The sequence below is a fragment of the Petromyzon marinus genome, chromosome 61, assembly GCF_048934315.1.
Source record: "Petromyzon marinus isolate PM22_M1 ecotype Great Lakes invasive population chromosome 61, UKy_Petmar_22M1.pri1.0, whole genome shotgun sequence".
Taxonomy (NCBI): Eukaryota; Metazoa; Chordata; class Hyperoartia; order Petromyzontiformes; family Petromyzontidae; genus Petromyzon; species Petromyzon marinus.
Window position 1 is genome coordinate 574,925 of NC_133727.1, and position 24,069 is coordinate 598,993.

Below are 24,069 nucleotides of genomic sequence, written 5' to 3' on the forward strand. Positions count from 1 at the left end.
CTCAACTCGCCGTGTTTGGAGGAGGAGGAATGCTGCCTATGACCCCAAGAACACCATCCCCACCGTCAAACATGGAGGTGGAAACATTATGCTTTGGGGGTGTTTTTCTGCTAAGGGGACAGGACAACTTCACCGCATCAAAGGGGCGATGGACGGGGCCATGTACCGTCAAATCTTGGGTGAGAACCTCCTTCCCTCAGCCAGGGCATTGAAAATGGGTCGTCGATGGGTATTCCAGCATGACAATGACCAAAAACACATGGCCAAGGCAACAAAGGAGTGGCTCAAGAAGAAGCACATTAAGGTCCTGGAGTGGCCTAGCCAGTCTCCAGACCTTAATTCCATAGAAAATCTATGGAGGGAGCTGAAGGTTCGAGTTGCCAAACGTCAGCCTCGAAACCTTAATGACTTGGAGAAGATCTGCAAAGAGGAGTGGGACAAAATCCCTCCTGAGATTTGTGCAAACCTGGTGGCCAACTACAAGAAACGTCTGACCTCTGTGATTGCCAACAAGGGTTTTGCCACCAAGTACTAAGTCATGTTTTGCAGAGGGGTCAAATACTTATTTCCCTCATTAAAATGCAAATCAATTTATAACATTTTTGACATGCATTTTTATGGATTTTTGTTGTTATTCTGTCTCTCACTGTTCAAATAAAACTACAATTAAAATTATAAACTGATCATTTCTTTGTCAGTGGGCAAACGTACACAATCAGCAGGGGATCAAATACTTTTTTCCCTCACTGTAAGTCGATTCAGCCTTTAATGAGTATCCGGTATGGTGTGTAAAACATCACTGGGGAAACAAAGGCGGTCGGGAATGGTTTTGGCCACCCACCTCCTTGTGTGCCGTGCCGGTCTTCATAAATGCTCGCGGACAGCACTGGCCCCGACAATCTGTTCAAGGCTATACGAGGGATCTTTTGTCTCTGGTGCGCATGCCTCTGTCTTCTTGTTGAGGTTTTTAAGTGGTTTGCCAGCTCCACGATAATTCCACCAATCGGAGTTTGATGAATATCAGTGGCAATACAAGTGACACGTGACACGTGCTATCAAACCCACGAACCTCTTCTGGGGCCTCACCCTGGGTCGTGAGTTCATAGCTGCTCGCGAACAGGACTAAAATAAACAGCTGAACGTTGTGATCAATGTCTATGTGACACCAACTTAATCATCGGCCACGACCAACCCACCTCTGGGTGAAACTCTGCCCACACCGTAGTCATCACTCACGATCCTGCGATGACACTATCCACCTCGCATGGTGTTCTTCATCGCAAGGCCACCGTGGGCTACTGGAGGCCTCAGGTGGCCCTGAGTACGGCCCCTGGCACGCGAGCCCCCACAATAAACAAATGTGACAACACCCCCATCCATCGTCGTGCTGCTGTCCGAACCCATAAAGGTTCCACAGGTGTGGCGGCCCTCACAACTGATGATGTCTTATCGGTGAGCGCCCCTCTGAAAATTAGTGAAGATCACTGGGCTAGCACCTGCAAACAAGCTGAGTCTGTCGCTCCGTCTTGACCGTGGACATCCTCTCAGACACCATCGTCTCTGACTGGAGGAATATCGAGGTTCATCTGGGTCGACTTCCAAATTCAATTGCAGTTTTTTTTGTTTGTTAAAAATTCGTATCTAACGATTTTTAACCGGAAGTATTCGGGTAAATCCTGGACCATTCTTAACCCGAATGTTAACTTTTAACCTCGGCGAAAGCTTAACCAATGCTCGTATTAACCCACGCACATTCAATCGGGAGTCAAATTGAACCACAAACCCCCCGTGAGCAACCCCACAAAGTGTCCCGAGTAATCAAATGACACGAGGGTTGACAGGAAGAGTCACCTTCGAACGCCGCTCACAACAATGAGCAAAAGCGCTGGGCGGCTAAAACGCAGCATGTTGGAATAGTGGGAAGCCATTAGGTGGTCAGTCGGTCACCCGTGACACCTAGGGTGGGGGGGGTCTTTCCCCGTGACCTTCCTGCCAGTGAGCATTTGACACTTCACATGATGGCCTCACAAAGCACTAAATATTTCGTTTGCCTGAGCGAGGATAGCACGGTTGTGTCCGTGAGTGCTCGACTTGACTGAAATATTTGTGTTTTTTCAATAGGAAAGGCAAGGTGAATGAATCCTTGATCGGCAACCGTGTGTGGGAATGAATGTGAGTTTGTGTGCATGTCCACGGGCGCCGTGTGTGTGTGCGTTCTAGAAATGTGGGGAGCGCTACGAACCCGGCGACCTGGGTTCGATTCTCACTCACGGCCAACACCGGTGACGATTATCTGGACCGGTCCTGGGTCTCCCCAAGGTCGACTCAACCTCAAATGAGTACCTGGTGTGATCTGTAAAAAACTTCGCCACGAGGGAGACAAAGGCGGCCGGGCGTGATGCTGGCCACCCACCCCCTTGTGTGCCGTGCCGAACATCATATGTGTAACTCGCTAACAGCACTTGCCCCAAAAGTCTGTTAAGGCTTTGTACGTGGGATCTTTATCTTTTTATATTCTAGAAATAGGAGTGAATGCAAACAAAGCTTTAGCAACAAGAACCGGTCTTTGTCTCTTCGCCCATCCACCATTTATTCGTGCTGATGCTGGCTGTTAATTATTCAGTGGCGGTCAGGGGACTTACATGTCCGTCCACGCGGCTAAGTGTTTGCTATATGCATGCTGTCACAAAGCCTCTGTGGTGACAATATGCAGAGAGAGAGATTAGAGAATGTACGTGCGTATGGGCTTTTCTTTGTGTGTATGTGTGTGTGTTTGCGAGTGTTATTTTGCCTCTGTGTGAGTGAGTATTGAGGAGTGATAGTGAAGTGGTTAGTGCACTGCACTACAAGCCCGGCCACCCGAGTTCGATTCCCGCTCACGGCCAACAATGGTGACGTTTATCTCAACCGGTCCTGGGCCTCCCCTAGGTTGACTCAGCCTCAGATGAGTACCTGGTGCAGTTTGTAAGCCATCATCACTCGAGAGACAAAGGTGGTTGGGCGCGGTGTTGTCCACCCCACCACTTTGTGTTCCGTGTCGACCTTCGCAGATGCTCGGTAACAGCACTTGCCTCATGAGTCTGTTAAGGGGTCGTCCATAAATGACGTCACGCACCTAGGGGGGGGTCAGACATTTGTGACGATGTGTGACGAGGGGGGGGGGGGTGAGAAATGTGACGTCACATCAAAATGCGCAACTTTAAATAAATATAGACCACACGCTCTACTTGATTAAATAGACTTTGATAAATGTTTTCTCCTACAACATCAGAGTGCAGCGCCACGTTAAATACTCACTACAATGACAATAGTTTAAAGCGATTTGAAGCATTTTTTTTGGGGGGGGCAGAGCTTTGTGACGTCATATTTGAGGGGGGTCTGACTTTTTGTGACGCCGTGTGACGAGGGGGGGGTAATAAATCGTCCAAAATCGCGTGACGTCATTTATGGACGGCCCCTAAGGCTATATGGAGAATCTTTGCCCACCCCCCTATGCATCTGTGGGGGATGCTGTTGCCACTGGATCAGACACTGAATTGCAAATCCATATATCAGGGTCTCAATTCCCCAACCAAACGCAACATTACTGGGCAAGCGTCGTGTGAGGGACACAGGTCGACTCACTTAATTGAGTACCTATTGCAGACTGTCAATGGCATCCGCACTGTGAAGACAAATGGGCACAGTGCTGATCACACCACCTTGTTATTGAGTGCCGTGTCAGCCTTAATAACGGGTGCTCACCTACAACAGCCCTCGCTCGTATCGTCTGTACAGGTAAATTATCTATGTGTGTGTCTGTGTGTGTCTGTGTGTGTTGTGGAGAGCGATAGTGTAGCGGTTAGCGCACTGCGCTATGAACCTGGCGACCCGGGTTCAATTCTCGCTCACGGCCAACCCCAGTGACGATTCTCTGAACCGGTCCTGGGCCTCCCCTAGGTCGACTGATCCTCAAATGAGTACCTGGTGCGGTGTGTAAACATCGCCACTGGGGAGACAAAGGCGGTCGGGCTTGTTCCTGGCCACCCATCCCCTCGTGTGCCGTTCCGGCCTTCATAGGTGCTGCTCGCTAACAGCACTTGCCCCTACAGTCTGTTCAAGGGGGATCTCTGTCTTTTTGTGTGTGGGAGATTCCACGTGGCCAGTCGAAGTGGTTAGTGCACTGCGCTACTTACCTGCAATCCTAGTTTGATTCCTGCTCATTTACAGCATCATTGACGGATATCTGAACCTGGTATTGGGCCTCTCCTAGGCTGGCTCGGCCTAAAATGAGTACCTGGTGTGGCGTAAGAAAAAAAACTAGCAGCCCCAACAATCTATGTTGGCTCTAGGGGGGATGTTTGTATTTTCCTTTGTCTTTGATGTGTGTGTGTGTGTGCAATCTGTAATTATGTGAGGGGTCTGAATTGTGGATCTGTCCGGTGTTCTAGGTAACATTCTGCTCTCTTTCCAGCACCAATTCATGACGTGTCCAAATATAAATAATGAAACCAAAAATACTTCATAGGACAGTAATTGGATGCCTTAAATAATGGTTTCTTATTGAGACCGTGGTTGAATTTAGCTATTTAAATGTACATTACCATTCTTCACGAGTAACGAATCAGAAACACGTCTCCTGAGGAGATGGAATGATGGAATCAGTCGGCTCCTGTGCAAGGTGCTAGGGTGGCTCATGGCATAGCAGGATTAATGAGAGATAGTGGTGGCTTGGGAGGCCTGCATCCAGCAGTTGATTGACCATGGCTGATTTTCTTTTTTAAACAGTTGCTGAGCACAAGCTCAAATGCTTTACCCACCAAGTGGGCCCAGCAATAAACAGCACTATTCCACTTCATGATACATGTTTGTCGTGTAACCCTCCACCACCCGACAGCCAAAGAAGTTGAATTACCACAACTGTACAAGCGTTTCATGATGCCAAAAATAAATCCCGCTCCAGGCCACGGCATCAGCCGATTGCCAGCGGACACATGTTCATTTGCTAATGGCTGTGCATGATAGATGCCACTTCACGGTATTACGTGCGACCCTCGGAAAGTTATGCATGACTGGTGGGGGGGGGGGGGTACATCATAATAATGAATCACAATGGATTACATTTGGTATTCGCGCCGTTCGTATAGCGCAAGGTTCTCGCGAAGGCCGCTAGCTTTCACAGGCATAGTCTGCCGCAGGGTTTACAGCCGGCGTGCGATGTTACCGTGTGCATTTCTATTCCGGTAAATTGGCGGTGTAAAATTTTAAATCGGGCAAATTTGGACCACGATGCCGGCACACGGTGGCCTACACGTTTCGAATGACGTCAGGGGATGTTTTCACGTCCGCTACGAGCAATGGAGAGGTTGCCGCGTATTGCGGTGGTGAATACACACCGTGGTGATAACCAGGGCGGCACGTCGCTTTCGAGCCGCGCGCCTTCTGTAACGGCCGTCACTGCTTGGCGGTGTCACGGGCCCCACGTGACGACGGGGGGGGGGGGAGGGGGTTGCCTGTTGCATTGAAATATGTCAATACGAAGCGAAACTTTTTATTTTGCGTGTGTTGTAACGTTCAGCGTGCCCTCCTTCGTTTGTTGCATCGGGGTTGCATAAAGCACGCACGCACGCCCACGTGCTGCTGCGTTTGCAACCAAATGGTATGTGTTCGGCGTGCGGAGATTGGAAACACAAAGCCGCTCTCTCGCATTGTACCTGTTTCGCACGCGCGTTCGTTTTCTAACTGCTGGGCCGGCTGTAGAGCAATCGGCTCGCGATGACCCAGCCCATCATCATCCCCTCCATTCGTCCGAGGTTTTAAACGGGGCATGAACATTCACGCTCCGTACGCATTTGAGCTGGAAACCACTTTTGGCGTTCTCATTAACTGAGGACGCGTTGTTTTGATGAAAACAAATTCGTGAACGTGCTGCAGGCCAGAAATGTTTCTTTTGATATGCAAAGCGCCATTGATTGTGCTCTTTGCGAGCTGCTTACACGTAGGGATGTGCTCTTGTGAGACGTATTGTCAACGAAACAAGAGTCAACAGCCATTGGCAAGACGAGCGATGCATCCACGGTATATTCTTATTCGGTTACTCTGGTTTCCATTCATGAGTCGGGAAAAAAAATATGTCGCAGCCGATTCAAAGCAGCGCCTGTCCAAGCAATGATGACGGAGTGATGCCAAGCGGGGAGAGGGAGCGATGACATTAGTCAACGTGCGCAGGTGATGTATGGGTAGTGATTGTGAAACATGCTGAAGGCTTGGGAAGTCCTTGGTCCAGAAGTGGATTGACCAAGGCCGATAATGTTGATGATTCATATACAACAAAACGCACCCCTATCCATTTTTCAAAATATTAATATATTTTTTTCCCTCAGAAGCTAAGAGGGGTTGAGCCTGGATAGCGCTTGGATGCGTGATCAGTATACGCACACGGTGTTATAGGCTGCTGTGGCAAAATCCATTGTTGTGCTGTGCATCCGCGCTCACCGCCTTCACCAACCCACACTGACCGGTGTGTTGAAGCCTGGTCAAATAATCCCCAGGACCCACGTGGTGTGGGGATGCACTCATCCAGAAGTGGATGGACAAATGGGCTGTGCACGTACAACATTTTTTTCCTTTATTAGCCACTGCTGTTGTCATGTGATGGCTGCTCACGAATTTCTTTATGGCTTGTTCCTCATTCCTGCTGTTTGTAATTGGATGGAATCTGTCACATGCAGATTTTTACCAGTTAATATGGATTTATAGGGTGGCAGAGTGGTGCAGTGGTAACAACTCGTGCCTCACAGCCAGAAGTCCCTTGGTTTAATTCTTGACTAGGGCATCTTTCCGTGTATGTATTTTGAACTTCTTTCACACCGTACGTAGTGAATTCTGCTAATCGGAGGTGCGGGGGATGGACAACAAACTAAACACCAAAAGCAGTTTTAAATAAATACGATTTCATTCTATGTTGAAAAGTGCATAGTTGCAGTGGTTTCCTAATATCGGAAGGAAGAGCGTTCCAGACGGCCGCAGAAGCGCATCTGACAGTGCACGATGCGGTGACCACCGTCTTTGTTCCATGACTAGCCAAAAGCCGCTGCGAGGATGAGCAGAGTTCACGTGATGATGGTTTATGTTCCTTGACGAGATCAGCAAGTTATTGTGGTTCATTTGTGGTAAGCACTTTGTGTGTAACGAGTGCCTCTTGATAATGTATCCGACCAGCAACCAGAAGCCAATGCAGCTCAGCGAGCACTGCACGGGCACGGTCTGATCTTTCAGTGCCACTCACGACACGGGCTAAAGAGTTTTCGACATGCTGCAGCTTGGTAATATTTTCGGCAGACGTCCCGTAGAGTACTGAGTTGCAATAATCGAGCTTTGTCGATCCTGTGCTGTATGCCACCGTGTTGGATATGACGTGTGCAGTTTGTCTATTCTCTCCCCCCCCCCCCCCCTGTTTTTCATGGGTTTCCTCCGGGTTCTTCTGGTTTCCTCCTCCCATAAGCTAAAGAAAACCTACAACTCTTAACTGGTATTGGGCTTAAAAAAACCATCCCAATTTCCAAAAAATGTAATTCCCTTGCGAATTACTCAATTGGGATTTGCACATTGCAACAAAGCCCCCTGACTGCAAAACACTCGGTAGGACCATCCTAAAACAAGTAGTGAGGCTTTCCTGGATAAACAAGAATAAATAAATTATTATTAATAATAACAATAACATGCTGCATCCATAATACATTAATTTGACAAAGTGACTAAATCCCTGCCCTGTTCGCAATCAGAGAGATATTTTCTTGGAGGGGCACGTCCATTATTATCATCTTCTTTGGTTGTTTCGGTAAAGTTACGTAGATAGAAAAAATTATAAAGTGAATACAAACATCACGACGTTTCGATCGCAACACATGCGGTCGTCATCAGGAAAAGGCGTTATCCTCTAAAGGCAAACTGTTTATAAAGGTTTGGAGATGGGCATAGCCCAAGTATGTCAGCAGCACCAGCAGTTTGGGAGAGCAGCAATGCCAATGCAGCAGCAATGCCAATGTAGCAGCAATGCCAATGCAGCAGCAATGCCAATGTACCAGCAATGCCAATGCAGCAGCAATGTCAATGCAGCAGCAATGTCAATGCAGTAACAATGTCAATGTAGCAGCAATGCCAATGTAGCAGCAATGCCAATGTAGCAGCAATGCCAATGCAGCAGCAATGTCAATGCAGCAGCAATGCCAATGTAGCAGCAATGCCAATGCAGCAGCAATGCCAATGTAGCAGCAATGCCAATGCAGCAGCAATGCGAATGCAACAGCAATGCCAATGTAGCAGCAATACCAATGCAGTAACAATGCCAATGCAACAGCAATGCTAATGTAGCAGCAATGGCAATGCAGCAGCAATGCCAATGCAGTAACAATGCCAATGCAGCAGCAATGTCAATGTAGCAGCAATGCCAATGTAGCAACAATGTCAATGCAGCAGCAATGCCAATGCAGCAGCAATGCCAATGCAGTAACAATGCCAATGTAGCAGCAATGCCAATGCAGCAGCAATGTCAATATAGCAGCAATGCCAATGCAGCAGCAATGTCAATGCAGCAACAATGTCAATGTAGCAGCAATGCCAATGTAGCAACAATGCAGCAAAGGGCAGCCAGGAAATCACTGCACCCCTCTCCACACACCACACTGCTGACGGTGGAGGTTGATTGACAAACAAACACAAGTCAAGTCATGACCCAAAGTGGTTGATGGCATCTTTCCAATGATTGCTGAGTCTACAGCCTTCCTCTCGGTTGAAATTGTATCTGTTTGTATATATGGATGTCTTCATGAACGAATCTTTGTTGATAGCCAGTAGGTTTGCAAAGCACCATCGTCTTAGAGAAATCAATTTCGTGTTAGCCAGCCGCATTAAAATAATGATCAGCCACGGCAGTAGTATTGGTCCTACCATGTTTCAAATCTGCCTTATGCTCACGAACACGGTCCGAGAAATGTCGCTTAGTTTCCTCGACGTAAATGCAGTCGCAGATACAGCTTAGTTTGTAGACGCCGGAATATTGCATGTCAAGAATCTTGTCTTGTCTTGGAAGGCTTTGGAAGACTTTGCTGTTTTTTCCTGGATTTTTCTGTTTGCGCGTAGTCACTTTAAGATGTTTTCTTGTTCATGTTTTTGTTTGTTGCGGTTGCACCCGATTCAAGAGCCGAATGGCTCACAGGGCTATACCAAATAAATGAAACTGAAATGAAATGAAACTTGTCCTTCACAGATGGGATCAGATCACGAATTTTATGTACTGTGTTAAATCGGACCTGGATCTTGTGTTTGTTCATGATTTTGGAAATCTTTTTGGTTACCCCTGCTATGTATGACAGGGTGATGGTTTTGATTGGATCCTCAGATGGCTCCTTCCTCACGGTTGGGGTGATGGCTTTGCGGATTGTGTAGCCAGAATATCCATTCGCCTTGAGAGCTTGGTGTACGTGTGTGAGTTCACTGGTCAGGTGTTCATGGTCGGAGATAGATTGAGCTCTATGGTGTAGCGTTTTTATGAGGGAATTCTTCTGGGATGGGTGGTGGTGGGAATCAGGTTTTAGGTAGGCGTCAGTATGGGTTACTTTCCTGCAGACAGAATGGCTCATTGAGCCATCTGATCTCTTTTTCATTAAAACATCCAAGAAAGGCTGCATGCCATCCTTTTCTATCTCCATGGTGAATTTGATTGCTCGGTGAATGGAATTGATGTGGTTGAGGAATTGTTTCAGAGCCGGTCGACCATGTGGCCAGGTGACAAACGTGTCATCCACGTACCTCTTCCACAAGGACGGGCGTAGAGTGGATGCCTGGATGGCGTCCGTCTCAAATTTTTCCATGAAAATATTGGCTACAACTGGAGATAAGGGAGAACCCATTGGGGTGCCTTCAGTTTGTTTGTAGAATGTTCCATTCCGTGAGGCAGTGTCTCACCAGGGCCGGTATATTAGCATTCAATCCTTGTTCGACCAAATCTTCAATTATTGCAATAGTATCGGGCACAGGAACTTTGGTGAACAAACAAACTACATCGAAACTGACGAGTAAATCACCTGGGGACAGTGATATGTCTTTAATTGACAATACCAGGTGAGCTGAGTTAAGAACAGAAGAGGTGGTCTTTCCAGTGAATGGCTGTAAGGTCTCAGACAGATATCGGGCCAGTTTGTAGGTGGGTGAGCCAGTGGTGGAGACGATGGGACGAAGGGGTGTACCTTCTTTATGGATTTTTAGTAAGCCATATAATCTGGGTGGTCTAGCAGCAGAAGGTTTTAAGGAAAACCGTTTGGTCTGTTCAATTAATGAAGCTGAATCAGTGGTGATACTGTTTGTTTTTGTAGCGAGGTTGTTGGTGGGATATCTTTTAATTTTTGTGTAGCTACCATCATTAAGTATTCATCTCCATAATAAAATTGAACACAGAGCACTTGGGTTGGTTTATGATCGAGCACTGACTGACTCACTCCAGTCACTCACTCATTGGCGCTCAGTCGCCTCCTTATCACTCCTCCATTGCTACTTCCATGGTCACCGTTCTCATGAACTTCACTCAATGATTCCTCCACAAATGTAGAGGACTCGGTCTACCAGATTGATCTTCTCGTCTCATCTGCACTATGTTCAACCACCACACTGCAGGCCACAACAACACAACAAAGACAAAGATCCCCCTGTGGCCTGAACAGACTTTGGCGGCAAGTACTGTGAGCAAGCATATATAAAGGCTGGCATGGTACATGAGGGGATGATGTGGCCTGCACCATCTCGGTCGCCTTTGTCTGCCTAGTCGTGATGTTTACACATCGGCTGAGTCGACGTAGGGGAGGCCCAGGACCGGTTCAGATAATCGTTGCCGGTGTTGGCCGTGAGAAGAAGTCGAACTACGGGTTGGCGCTGCGCTGCGTAACGCAGCGTAGCGCCAACCTTTACACCACCGCTCACGAACAACACGCCCGCTGACTCACTCACTCAACTCACTCAGCCACTTAACCCCCGAACACACTCATCTTTCTAACCTCTTCCGCAACACTGGTGAACATTTGATTTCCATCCCGTCAGCGCCTTCCCCAAGATGTTATAGCCTCGCTCAATCCAAGAAATGTGTAACCGCCATCAATTACCCCTTTGATCGTGACGTTTTGTTCCTGGCCACCCGGAGATGGAAAAAACAGCATTGAAAAGTGGAATTGGAAACATGAGACGTGACACATTTTTGCTCGACTTTTCTGAAAACGTGGTCAAATGAAGCGGACTTAATTACTGGCAAAATGTCGCCCTCGAATGGTAAATGTTGTGGGTTTACTCTCCAACATGCCGGTGTGTAGAACGAGGAGCTAATTGGCACGTTTTGTTTACGTGACAAACGTCACTAATTGGCTGTGTCGGGTGGTGGCAGGTTTAACGACGCATTTATATTGACGCAATCTAACCCAAAAAACCTCTATCATGGAGCAGAGTTCCATCCTCGACAATCGAGTCAAACTGAGTTCCCGCTCAAATGAGCATTGTGGCATTGGTGCTGATTTCCTGTTTAAAGCCCTGAGCCAATGGCGGGTCTATCCATAGGATAACCGTTATTGATTTCCCCACAAAGTGGTACTCCTTTCATTAACCATAGAGGCGGGATGATGGGCTGGGTCAACCCGAACCAGGATTTGAACTCGCAACATTCACATTGAATATTTGCAAAGAACAAAACGTACCGCTGCAAATCGTTACATAATCCGCACCGTTAAGCGTCAATCGCTTTTTTCCCGCCGCACGTTGTTGTATTCACTTCACGCTCTGAGTCGATGTTGTCCTTCTCACAAGACCTACAACCTTGATGTGTTTTTCTTCGGAGCGCCTACCAATTTTACGGTGCGCTGTTCATGAATATGTCCGCTCGTGTATTTTGTTGTTGTTGGCAGGCGCGTTGGGACGAAGTCTTGAACCGAGCAACCTCTGCGATGATGGCTGCAGCCTCGCGAGTGCTCGCTCTCGCTGCCCGAGGCCTCCCATCCATCTTCATCTGCGTCTGCCTCGCCGCGATAATAACACGGTACGCCGCCCCGGGAGCTTCGTCCGTGGGCGTTGTCCCCTCGCACGTGCAAACCACCACCGCCGCACGCATTATGTGTGTGCGAACGCCGGTTCATAACCATAATCTATATTTATGCCGGATGAATCACGGATGAGCGGTGGCTCGGCGGTTAACGGCGCTGAGCCACGGACGTGGATGTGACCCTGGTTCGATTCCCGCTCACGGCCACTGATAATACCGGTGACGACTATCTGAACCGGTCCTGGGCCTCCCGCCTAGGTTGACTCAGCTGTATATACATCAGCACAGGGGAATAAAATGCAACCGTGCGTGGTGCTAACCGCACCACTCCATCATGCGCCGTGCCCGCCTTATAAGGTGCCCGCTAACAGCACTTGCCCCAACAGCCTGTAAAAAGCTGTACGGGGGATCTTTATTTTTATATTGGAAGAGTGTCTACTGGAGGCCAGGTTCATAATATATACACGCTGGAATGCACGCATGCACACAGTGCATACACAAATACAATTATAGACACAACACACATGTGAACCTGTGTGTGTGTGTGCATGTGGCTGGGTTCACAATGCATGCACGCATGCATGAATGTGCACACACGCATGCATGAATGTGCACACATACACACATATATATGCACCGATAGATGCACGTAATCACAGACAAAGACAAAGATCCCCGTATAGCCTAAGAAAACTTTTGGGGCAAGTGCTATTTGCGAGCAGCTATGAAGGCCGGCACAGCACACGAGGGGGTGGGTGGCCAGCACCACACCCGACCGCCTTTGTCTCTCCAGTGGCAATGTTTACACACTGCACCAGATACTCATTTGAGGCTGAGTCGACCTAGGGGAAGCCAGGACCGGTTCAGATATTTGTTGCTGGTGTTGGCCGTGAGCGTTCATCGAACTCAGATCGCCGTGTTTGTAGAGCAATGCGCTAACCGCTACAACTACCGCTCTCCACAGGCACACATATGCTGACACGCATGCATACATGAATGCGTCTACGAATACAAGCATGCACATAGAGAAAGACAAATGAGTGAATCACACAAAAGCACGCACGAATGCAGATGGGCACATACATCCCAATGGTGGAAAGTTGCCTGTGACATTCCTAAATTGGAATGTAGTGCAAAGTACAAAAGAGGTAAGTAAATCACCCAAACGCTACACAAAAAATATAAATAAACCATCCTCATCCTATCAGGCAAAGCCCACTGAGGTATTAATTTATTTTTCAGAAGCGACCTGACCACTTCACACGGTGAGGTTTTCCTGAGTAGACATCGTCATAATGATGATACAACCTGGAGAGGTGTTATACGTGCGGGTTTGCTGCTCATCTGCATGCTTAAAAAAATGACTCCACGCTTGCAAAGGGTGCTATGCAATTTATATTTTTAGAAGTCTGCCGTCATTTACGTTTACACGTTCACTCAGCGTGTGTGCGCGACGGGGGACTGCTCACGTGCTCTTGCAGCCTTCTGGTGATGATTACGATGGTGGCAATGGTGGCCACGATGATGACGACGATTACAGTTTGCACAATGCAGTCATTCACAATCATTTACAACCAATGGCAACGATGGCGACACGTTCGCCGCTTGTTGCAGAGGTTCAGAGTTCGAATGCTGAAGGCAATGAGTATTAACTCTAGGAATACTACGCACCTTTTTTTCGTTCACAGTGGACATCAAGAATCCTGTGATGCCATTCGCCATCGTGTGCCAGCGTCACGGTTCAAATTTCCTAAAATATAAAAAAACGTTGCAAATTACTCAATTGGGATTACACGTAGCAACCTGGCCCCGACTGTGAAACTACTGCAGACCGTGAAACCAAACACCGCCTTCCTTTATGATAGCCTTGCACAATTAGAATGAGGCAAATACTAAATGTGCTGAATTGTTATCATGATGATGATTAATTATAGCGCAATGCAGCCATTCGCAACCGCAGCACAAAATTAGCTACATTTGAATAGATGACTTGCTGGCTTGTTTTGGTGGCTTGCCAGCTCGCTGGCTGCCTGACTGGCTGGTTCATTGGCGGCCTGGCTGGCTGGTTCGCTTGCTGGTTTGTTTTGCTGGCTTGCCGGCTCACTGGCTGCCTGACTGGCTGGTTCGTTGGCGGCCTGGCTGGCTGGTTCGCTGGCTGGCTTGTTTTGCTGGCTTGCCGGCTCGCCGGCTGCCTGGCTGGCTGGTTCGCTGGCTGCCAGTTCACCATAAAACAAGTGGCATCTCTTTGACAATAGACCGTCAAGATCCCGTGACGTCATTCGTTACGGGTAGGCAATCGAGTGCCCGCGTCATCATCCACGTTTGCAAATTAGAAAGATCACAACAAACCTCTCGATGGGGACTGCACGTAGCAGCTATTGCTCCCTACTGGCAGGCTGATGGCCGCTTGCAGGAAAGGTGGCAAGTCAGCAATGCGTTCGCAGGAAGAACAGCTGACACCGGAGGTGCCCTTCTCAATATTTTTGAGTTGAGATCTGAGACGTAAATCGCTAATCACAAAAGTGCTCTGAGACGCCCGGGCGCAATGCGAGCGGCTCCATTGTCGTCGTCACGTTTGCCGCTCATCCCTCGCATGCCCGTTCACTGCCTGTCGTCCGTCTCCATACTTGTCTTCCCGTTGCAGCAGAGTGCAGGGTCAGACGTTGAAAACCCCATCCGAGACCAACATCACCCTTTACACCAACATCCTGGATGTTCTACTCAAGGGTTACGACTACCGCCTGCGGCCGGGCCTGGCCGGTGAGTGGCCCGGTACTGCTCCGCACACAGACGCACACACTTCCATCCTTGCCGTGCGTTCACTGTTTCTAGCTACGTTTTATTTTTCCCTTCTACGTCCCAGCGCGGGTGCCCGCTTGTTGCAATGTTACTGATTCGCATTTTTAGCAATTTCCTCCGGGTAAAGCGTTGAGGGGCAGGCACTTAGTGCCCCCGCCTGCCAGAACCCCCCCCCCCCGACCCCTCTTATTTTTTGCACTCGGACGAGCTACAGCTAGGGAGCTATAGCCATCTAAATAAAATTGCAAAAATTCTCCATTTTTGTTGACGCATAAAGAGCCCTCAAACTAATAAGGAGCTGCACGTCTAGCCACGTGGCAGAATTGTCGAAATGTTGTTGTCGTTTCGTACTCCCAATGCCCGCACGGTGGCCCCAAAGAGTTCGCTTTTGGCCTGGTAAATGTGGGTCGGACAAATTGCGGGGTTCAGACTGGCACGCGTGTTGCTCTACGCCCCTTTGCAGTCGATCACGCTATGGATAGTCATGCGCCAGCGTCGATGAATGGGAGGGAAGGCGTCGGCTGTTTGATTGGTGGGGGTGCCAAGCCTCGCAGATTTCTTTTGACGCTCCGGCACCGGAGGAACCCTCCTTTGGTAATCACGAGGGCGTGGCGGAATGGCGAAATGCGATGTAATAAAAAAAAATGGTTATTGCGAATATTGTGTCGGTATTGAGTGTACAATAGGGGGAACTGTGATTTGACCCATGAAACACCCCCAATGAAGGGCATGGAAATGGTACGACCCACATTGAGTACCTGGTCACAGGGAAAGGAAAAATTGGAGGAGACTGGAGCGGCCGTATTAAGCAGAGACGCGCCGAGGTCTTTTCTCAAGGAAAGAGAAGCCTTGAGATATTTAGCGCCTGAGGACAGGCTCGCGCGCCGTGGAGTAGAAGCCAATGAGAGGCTGAAGGGGAGGTGGATGAGGTGGTGACTGCTGAGAGCATCGTCAGGGGCCCATAAGCTCGTGCCGGAGGACTTCAAGAGGGCTGCGGCCAACGCTGCCTTCCCTCCCGTTTATCGAAATTGCCACCGCCGGGCACCATCATCCATAGCGTGATCGATGGCAGGGCGCGTAAAGCCACATACACTCTGAGTCGGAGCTCATGATGTTTCCAACCCACATTTACCGTGCCAAAGCGACCACGGGTACCGTACGGGAATTGGAGTACAAAATGAGAACAATATTTCATTAATTCTGCCACGCGCTTAGACATACAGTTTCTTATTAGCTACATACAGTTTCTTATTATTATAAACTATAGGTCAATAAAAATCTAAAATTTAAATGTCTTAACTCTGATGGCCGTGGCCCTAGCTGCTCATCTTCGGTACGCCAAAAGACCCATCCCACTCTTGCAAAATGTGGGCTGCATTTGTAGCTACGTCCGAGTTACAGAGACTGCTCCAAAGAATATTTAATTTGACCAGGTAAGGCCCACTGAGCTACGTGGCTCTTTTTCAGGAGCAACATGGCCACAAATGATATTTTAACGAGGTGGTTTATTGCGTGGAAATGTATAGCAGCCAAATACTCTAAACGCGTGTTTCTAAATGTGGAGGGAAAAACCCGGGGGGGAAATCCGCGTGACCACAAGGAGAGAGACATGCAAACTCCAAATATACGGGCGTCAGTGTCGGGATCGAAACCACGACCTCCTGTACAGTATACCAGGCGAGGTAAAATGTATATCTCGCCACCGCGGTGTTCCAATATAAGTTGTTCCACTGTCCTTCTGTGTGGACTCACAGAAGAGCAGGCGACTTTACAAATACCGGAGTGTTGATGCTCTCTCTCTCGTATAGATAGGCTTGATGTACATTGTTTGTCTTCTTTGGTTCTTTCGGTAAAGTCACGTAGAATGATAATAAAATAATAAATTGATAAAATAAAATAACACAATAATATTCTCACGACGTTTCGGCCACAACACAAGCGGCCTTCATCAGGTGAAGGGGGCGAGACTGTCTGGTAGGTCTGCGCTGGAGTGAAAGAGCCACGTTCAGATACGGCCTTTAAGCTGTGTGAGAGGAACAAAGCGCCTTGACAAAGGAATTAGCATATAATTTAGCATTGAAATGGCTGAATGATTAGCTTGTGATTGGTCACAGAAATAGCTATGTTAAAAGTTAAAGCATACACACCCGCAGAGGCACCCATTGTTAAAGGGATTAGCATAGAATTTAGCATTGAAATAGCTAAGTTAAGGCATACACATCTTGACAATGGAATTAGCATAGAATTTAGCATTGAGATAGCTGAGTGATTAGCTTGTACCTGCTGCAGAAATAAGCTCTATTTCTGCAGCAGGTACAAGCTAATCACTCAGCTATCTCAATGCTAAATTCTATGCTAATTCCATTGTCAAGATGTGTATGCCTTAACTTAGCTATTTCAATGCTAAATTCTATGCTAATCCCTTTAACAATGGGTGCCTCTGCGGGTGTGTATGCTTTAACTTTTAACATAGCTATTTCTGTGACCAGTCACAAGCTAATCATTCAGCCATTTCAATGCTAAATTATATGCTAATTCCTTTGTCAAGGCGCTTTGTTCCTCTCACACAGCTTAAAGGCCGTATCTGAACGTGGCTCTTTCACTCCAGCGCTGTCCTACCAGACAGTCTCGCCCCCTTCACCTGATGAAGGCCGCTTGTGTTGTGGCCGAAACGTCGTGAGAATATTATTGTGTTATTTTATTTTATCAATTTATTATTTTATTATCATTCTACGTGACTTTACCGAAAGAACCAAAGAAGATGAATCATTGCAGTCACGAAAGCTTTAAATCGAAATTTACATTGTTTGTCTCGTGGTGTTTCTTGATTCCTATTGTTCATGCTTCGTTATTTCGCATATGGGATATAAAAAAAGGCTTTTGGACTTGCGTCCACCCTTCTCATTGATCAGGCCATCAGACAGGCCCGCGCTACAAATGATTCCACTCCGTGACTGGGGGTTAGAGGTGTTGGAAGCGTGCTGTCCTTGTGGCTCTTCCCGCCCAGAAATGCCAGCGTGCAGTGACGTCGCGACCGCGGCAGCGAGTAACCGTATATAGAGTGCTCGCATCATCGTGGACTGCAGAAGCACTCGCGATTGATTATGCAGCCGAAAGTAGCTGCTGTTCACTACGCTTGAGTGCGTGCCGCAGCGGGAACACGGTTGGGGAATATGCTGCCTCAAAGTTCTGAATTTTCCGTGTGCATTAGGCACTGCTACATGCTGGCAAAGTAGGACTCCCGCACAGAGGCGGGGTTGAGAGCTCATTCCACCGGAGCGACATCACGGGCCAGGGCACGCAACGTGCCGTGGGAAGTCGTTTGCAGGGTGGCGGGCATCTAAGTCGCCGCACACGTTTGGTAAAGCGTCACCTCCGGTTGGCTACGTACGGTGCAAAAGAAATTCATCATCGGATAACGGTTTTTCGGTTAACGTTTCACCTCCCATAGGACCCCCATGGTTTCCACTAAAGTAAAAAATTTGATTCGCGGTACGTTGACGTTATGGAGGCGGGCGCCAATTTCGGTTTTCTGTTTTTGGCAGTGGAAACGGCTCTTTTGCAGACTTATTTTTCAATTTACAAGTGAATTCGATAAACAGTTATTTCGGTTACCGGTAGTTTTTGTTGAACGGATTAAAAACGTCCACCGAGGGACGAGTGTGCGTAGTGTCGCATAGAGGCCGCGCACCTTGGCTTCGCAGGACGCCTGCTGCGGTAGAAGCGCTTCCGTCTGCTGCTGCTGCTGCTGTTTTAAGCGAGCGGCCTTTCCTTCCTCTGGGCACTGGCTTGAGGTATCGTTGCTAAATGTTAGGACTAACATTGGACCAGTGGGCAAGAGGCATGGAACGTAGAATAAGTACGTTTTGGTAGTTCGGGGGGGGGGGGGAAACGTTTTTGTTGCTCGTCCGTGCCGCCCACCCACTTGGTCTCCCTCCCATCCGATTGGCTACTCCCCTCGTGTTCCGTCTGCTGACGAGACACCGGACGTTGAAACTGGTTCGGAGTGTTGCTTGTGTTGAACCAGTGCTGCCGAATTTATGGATGCCCCAAAGGCCGTGATGGCTGATGGGATGTGTAAACAAGCACGAATTTCTTTTTTATGTGGAGGCACGGATTTATGCAGAAGACGATTTGTAAGCGTTTTTATTTTGTTACTTATACTTTCCAAAACAATGCAAATTATTTGTGTGTGTATAACACATTCTCCTGCGGAGGGAGCTGGTAGGAACGTTGGGTTGCTCGGTCAATGGCCAGGGTCAACGGCGGCACCACGTGGTGTATTCCGCAAATATGCCCGACTGTGAGGGCGGGCACAAGCCGGCGTGAGTAGGTTAAACGTTGAGTTTTATAAGGGCACCACGGGGTGACCAGCCCCTCCCCACCCAGCCCCACCCCTCCCACCCCCCACGCAGCCCCTCCCCACCCTCCCCTCCTCACCCAGCCCCTCCTCACCCCACCCTCCCCTCCCCATCCAGCCCCACCCTCCCCACTCAGCCCCTCCCCACCCAGCCCCTCCCCACCCAGCCCCTCCCCACCCCACCACACCCCACCCTCCCCTCCCCACCAGGCCCCACCCTCCCCACCCAGCCCCTCCCCACCCTCCCCTCTCCACCCAGCCCCACCCCTCCCATTTTTGGATACACGACGGACGGACAGACACAATAATCCCCTGTGGGCTGGTGTAACCAGGAGGTTCCTATCAGTATTAAGGGTGTTTTTTTGTTGCAGTCATAGGTGCTGAAATCATCCACGAGCTCCACTCGAGAATCCAGATAAATTTATGGGCAGCTGTAACCTGTATTATAACCCAGGGTCTCAACGGCTCTGTGCACTGACGTGGTATTACCCCCCAGAGCCACCCGGCCACGTCCATCTGGAACGACGCACCTCCTCGTCTGTGATGTGTACACGCATTGGGCAGAAAACAAAACCACAGCTGTTTCCAGCACTCTGAATGAACCCTGTTCACATGCAATGCTGCAGTAGCAGCAGTAGCAGCAGGAGATTGTTGAGCGTGACGTGTCTGTCCCTGAAGACGACATGGCCTACAGCGTGAATAACGGAATGCTGTGCTGGCTGAAAACTGCATTGTTCCGTTGCCAAGCGAATGCATGCGAGTGTCAGAGAGAGAGAGAGATATACAAGCCGAGAAAATAAAAAAACTATTACAGTATTCTCCAGATTTATTATGAAGCATGGTATTTTCCCCACAGCATTTAAAAATAAATGGGCAATGCGTCTTATGACCCGCAGATCAATTTTATTTCTGGAAAGCACGCTTTAATCTCAGCATCGTCATCCATGGTCAATTTACTCCTGGGTGAAGGACCCTTCCCTCCAAGGCACCGCAACCTCTCACAATCCTGTGATCTTATAATCCACCCAGCGGCCCCTCCTCGCACATTAACCGATACCATTGCTTTAATCTCATTGAATCATCTTCCTGAAGACGGATCTCCATGGCAACGGATGACCACCCAGAGGACCGAAGACACCGCCAACCTTGAAGAATCAACTTCCAGCAGACATCGCTCCCCATTGTAGAGCAGCACATTCATAATCATCTTTTGAAAATCGGCTCTCCATATCCATTTCGGACTTCAAAGCAATGAGGTAAACCAAATAAGAACAGGCTTTACCCTTCCTGGCAATGAAACAGGATGTGTTAACATGTTCAAACACCAAACAGATACCTAATGCAAGGCATCAAGTGTGCATCGACCACACATACTTGTGGCAAAACATGCAAACAAACTTGCTCTGCCAAGATACGCATTGTCATGAAACCAATTGGCCGCCACCAGAGAGACATCCCACGTGGGCCTGTCCCACCAGTGCCGGACTAGAGCCCGCTGAAAGGCGAGCAGCGCAAAGGCAATGCGAGTGTCAAAAGTATTCAAAGCTCTGGTTGAGCAGTTATATCGACAGCTCATACTCCTAGGTGTCGAGGGCTCGCTCCGCCACAGCGGTGGCGACTTCGTGGGTCAGCAGGGCATCCGACGTTTTCGTTGGAAGTCATCTGGTTGGGCAGCGTACGTTTTGCCGGGCGTTACGGGTTGGATACTTTAGCTTGTTTTCAGCATGCCTCCTGCCCTAATAAGCAGTGGGTGGACCTCTCCTCCAGTTAAGTTACAAGCTGTGAAATTATTGCGAGCTCGTTATGAATAGCGAAGTTTCCAGTGGACGGCGGACAGACTGTAAAAAAACACAAAGTTTTTTTTACCAAGGTACGAAACCATCAGCGTCATTGCGGAGAATGTACGTAACACAATTAATAAGCTTTACAGTCCGCTTTTGACACAAGCCATCACCCACACGGCCTCCTGGGAGTGCATCATTTCAGCTGCCTCGGTTCAACACAAGCAAGGCTCCGGACCGGGTTTCCACCTTCAATGTCTCATCAGCGAAGTCAGTTGGGATGCGTCTTACTCTCCGGTGCATCTAATAATCCACTGAATGCGGCGTCACATGAAAGGGTTTGGCCAGTGTTGGTTTTGATTGCCGCAGAGAGTGGCTATATTCATCCCAGCTAGATAACAACGAGCCGCTTTCTGTGAGACTTGGCACACCAGGTGTGATTTGGGGAGAAAAAAAAACACGGTACACTGCATAGCACAAAATAAATCGTAAGCGTCATTGTAGAGAATACAGGAAGCAAAATAATGTTGCCTGTGTTCCGTATGTTCCCTTGAGAGCAATGGGCTATTAACTGAACAATCACTAATTTGTGCAGCACCACTTTCTTTTGTGTTTCAGGCTATAGACATTTTCAAGCGTCCACTTTGTGTGTGCACGCGCGCTGCAATTTGCGGGGAATTAATTTTCACGGACGCCTTCATCGGTCACCCAAAAATGTGCCGCCTTGCAAATTTGCCAATTAGACCATCATAGCTGGGTAATATGTCTTAAGAAAATCATCATCATCAACATCCTCGGCCAGTTCCGTTGGGTTGATGGCGATGTCTGGCCGCAATCGTCACGGAGCACAGTGGCGGCGCAGAGTGCAGTGGTCAGCGTTTTTATTCCCCGTTAAAGCCGTTCAGCGTTAATGGAATTGCAAACACGGCCAGTGTAAAGTGGGGCTGGGTTTTACAAGAGCGTGTTGTTGTTGCTACGGAACACCGTATGATGTGCACACTGAGCAGAAAAGACCACTGGAGATTCCGAATAAAATGTCTCCTTCTTCTTCTTCACAGAATCCATCACGGAGGTACAGACTGACATCTTCGTGACCAGCTTCGGCCCCGTGTCCGACACAGAAATGGTAAGTGATGTTCTGATTAACCGCCAACGAGAAACTAAAACCCCCGTTAGAGTTGTGACGAGGTTGAAGTGGTATGTTAGGAAGCTGTTCACGGTGGTGTAACAGTCAGCACATTGGACTTACCATACAGTGATCACCCGATTAAATTCCATCTCCCGGTGAGACGGTTAAAATATCGGTGCAAGTTTCTGCATGCCCCCCCCCCAGCCCACTACCTCTGTCCACCCATATTGCATGGAAGAGTAGACCAAATACCCCTTAGAGGAGCCCTCCATCGATCCCTCTGAAGTGGAAGCCCTTCTGCCACCAATGGTGTTTTAGCAAACAATTGAAAGGCTGCCCCCTTACCTTTGCGACAACTTAGAGGCAGATTGTGCAGTGATGAAGATTATATATGCAGTGCAAAGATGTGCGGTGTGTAGTGATAAAATAGAGTGTTTATCAGGACATCAGTACTTGGTCCTGTTTAGTTTAACTGTGTGTGTGTGGGTATTATTGAAGCAGTGTGTGTGTGTGTGTGTATTATTGAAGCAGTGTGTATGTGTGTGTATTATTGAAGCAGTGTGTGTGGGCATTATTGAAGCAGTGTGTGTGTGTGTATTATTGAAGCAGTGTGTATGTGTGTGTATTATTGAAGCAGTGTGTGTGTGTGTGTGTATTATTGAAGCAGTGTGTGTGTGTATTATTGAAGCAGTGTGTGTGTGTGTGTGTATTATTGAAGCAGTGTGTGTGTGTGTGGGTATTATTGAAGCAGTGTGTGTGTGTGGGTATTATTGAAGCAGTGTGTGTGTGTATTATTGAAGCAGTGTGTGTGGGTGGGTATTATTGAAGCAGTGTGTGTGTGTGGGTATTATTGAAGCAGTGTGTGTGTGTATTATTGAAGCAGTGTGTGTGTGTGTGTGTTATTGAAGCAGTGTGTGTGGGTATTATTGAAGCAGTGTGTGTGTGGGTATTATTGAAGCAGTGTGTGTGTGTGGGTATTATTGAAGCAGTGTGTGTGTGTATTATTGAAGCAGTGTGTATGTGTGTATTATTGAAGCAGTGTGTGTGTGTATTATTGAAGCAGTGTGTGTGTGTGTGTGTATTATTGAAGCAGTGTGTGTGGGTATTATTGAAGCAGTGTGTGTGTGTGTGGGTATTATTGAAGCAGTGTGTGTGTGTGTGTATTATTGAAGCAGTGTGTGTGTGTATTATTGAAGCAGTGTGTGTGTGGGTATTATTGAAGCAGTGTGTGTGTGTGGGTATTATTGAAGCAGTGTGTGTGTGTGTATTATTGAAGCAGTGTGTGTGTGTGGGTATTATTGAAGCAGTGTGTGTGTGTGGGTATTATTGAAGCAGTGTATGTGTGGGTATTATTGAAGCAGTGTGTGTGTGTGTGGGTATTATTGAAGCAGTGTGTGTGTGGGTATTATGGAAGCAGTGTGTGTGGGTATTATTGAAGCAGTGTGTGTGTGGGTATTATTGAAGCAGTGTGTGTGTGTGGGTATTATTGAAGCAGTGTGTGTGGGTATTATTGAAGCAGTGTGTGTGTGTGGGTATTATTGAAGCAGTGTGTGTGTGGGTATTATTGAAGCAGTGTGTGTGTGGGTATTATTGAAGCAGCCAACATCAGTGGCATATATCTGAACCAGTGCTGCGCCTTCCCTTCGGTCGACTCAATCTGGACTGAGTGCCTGGTGCCGTGTGTACAAGAATCATCACGGGGGAGACAAAGGCGTCCGGGCATGGCGCAGCCCACACCATCCAATCGTGTGCAATGTCATCCTTGACTGCTCTCTTCATCCCCGGAGTTTGTGGGGGGGGTGGGGGGGGGTACGAGGGGGCAGTGCCCACCCTACCGCACAAACTGGACACCCTTATTAATTTATTTTCAGTAGTTTACAATTGAGATAAAAATAAATGTATTAATTATATGCACCCACGATTCCTAATGTGACGGACAAAGCGA

The 24,069-nt window shown here is 48.2% G+C and overlaps 1 protein-coding gene across 4 annotated transcripts in view; it reads left to right on the forward strand.

Moving 5' to 3' along the window:
• The window catches only part of LOC116955782 (gamma-aminobutyric acid receptor subunit alpha-2-like), an 80,180-nt gene that overhangs the window by 5,495 nt on the left and 50,616 nt on the right, over positions 1-24,069 (forward strand). For 2 of the 4 annotated variants that reach the window (XM_076053409.1, XM_076053410.1), the window contains exons 2-4: positions 11,922-12,052; positions 14,700-14,827; positions 22,054-22,121. In XM_076053409.1, coding sequence (XP_075909524.1) covers positions 11,961-12,052; positions 14,700-14,827; positions 22,054-22,121 — 288 coding nt within the window. In that variant the 5' untranslated portion in view covers positions 11,922-11,960. The remainder of the gene's footprint in view (positions 1-11,921; positions 12,053-14,699; positions 14,828-22,053; positions 22,122-24,069) is intronic. The other 2 variants (XM_076053411.1, XM_032977105.2) reach the window with 1 other exon arrangement.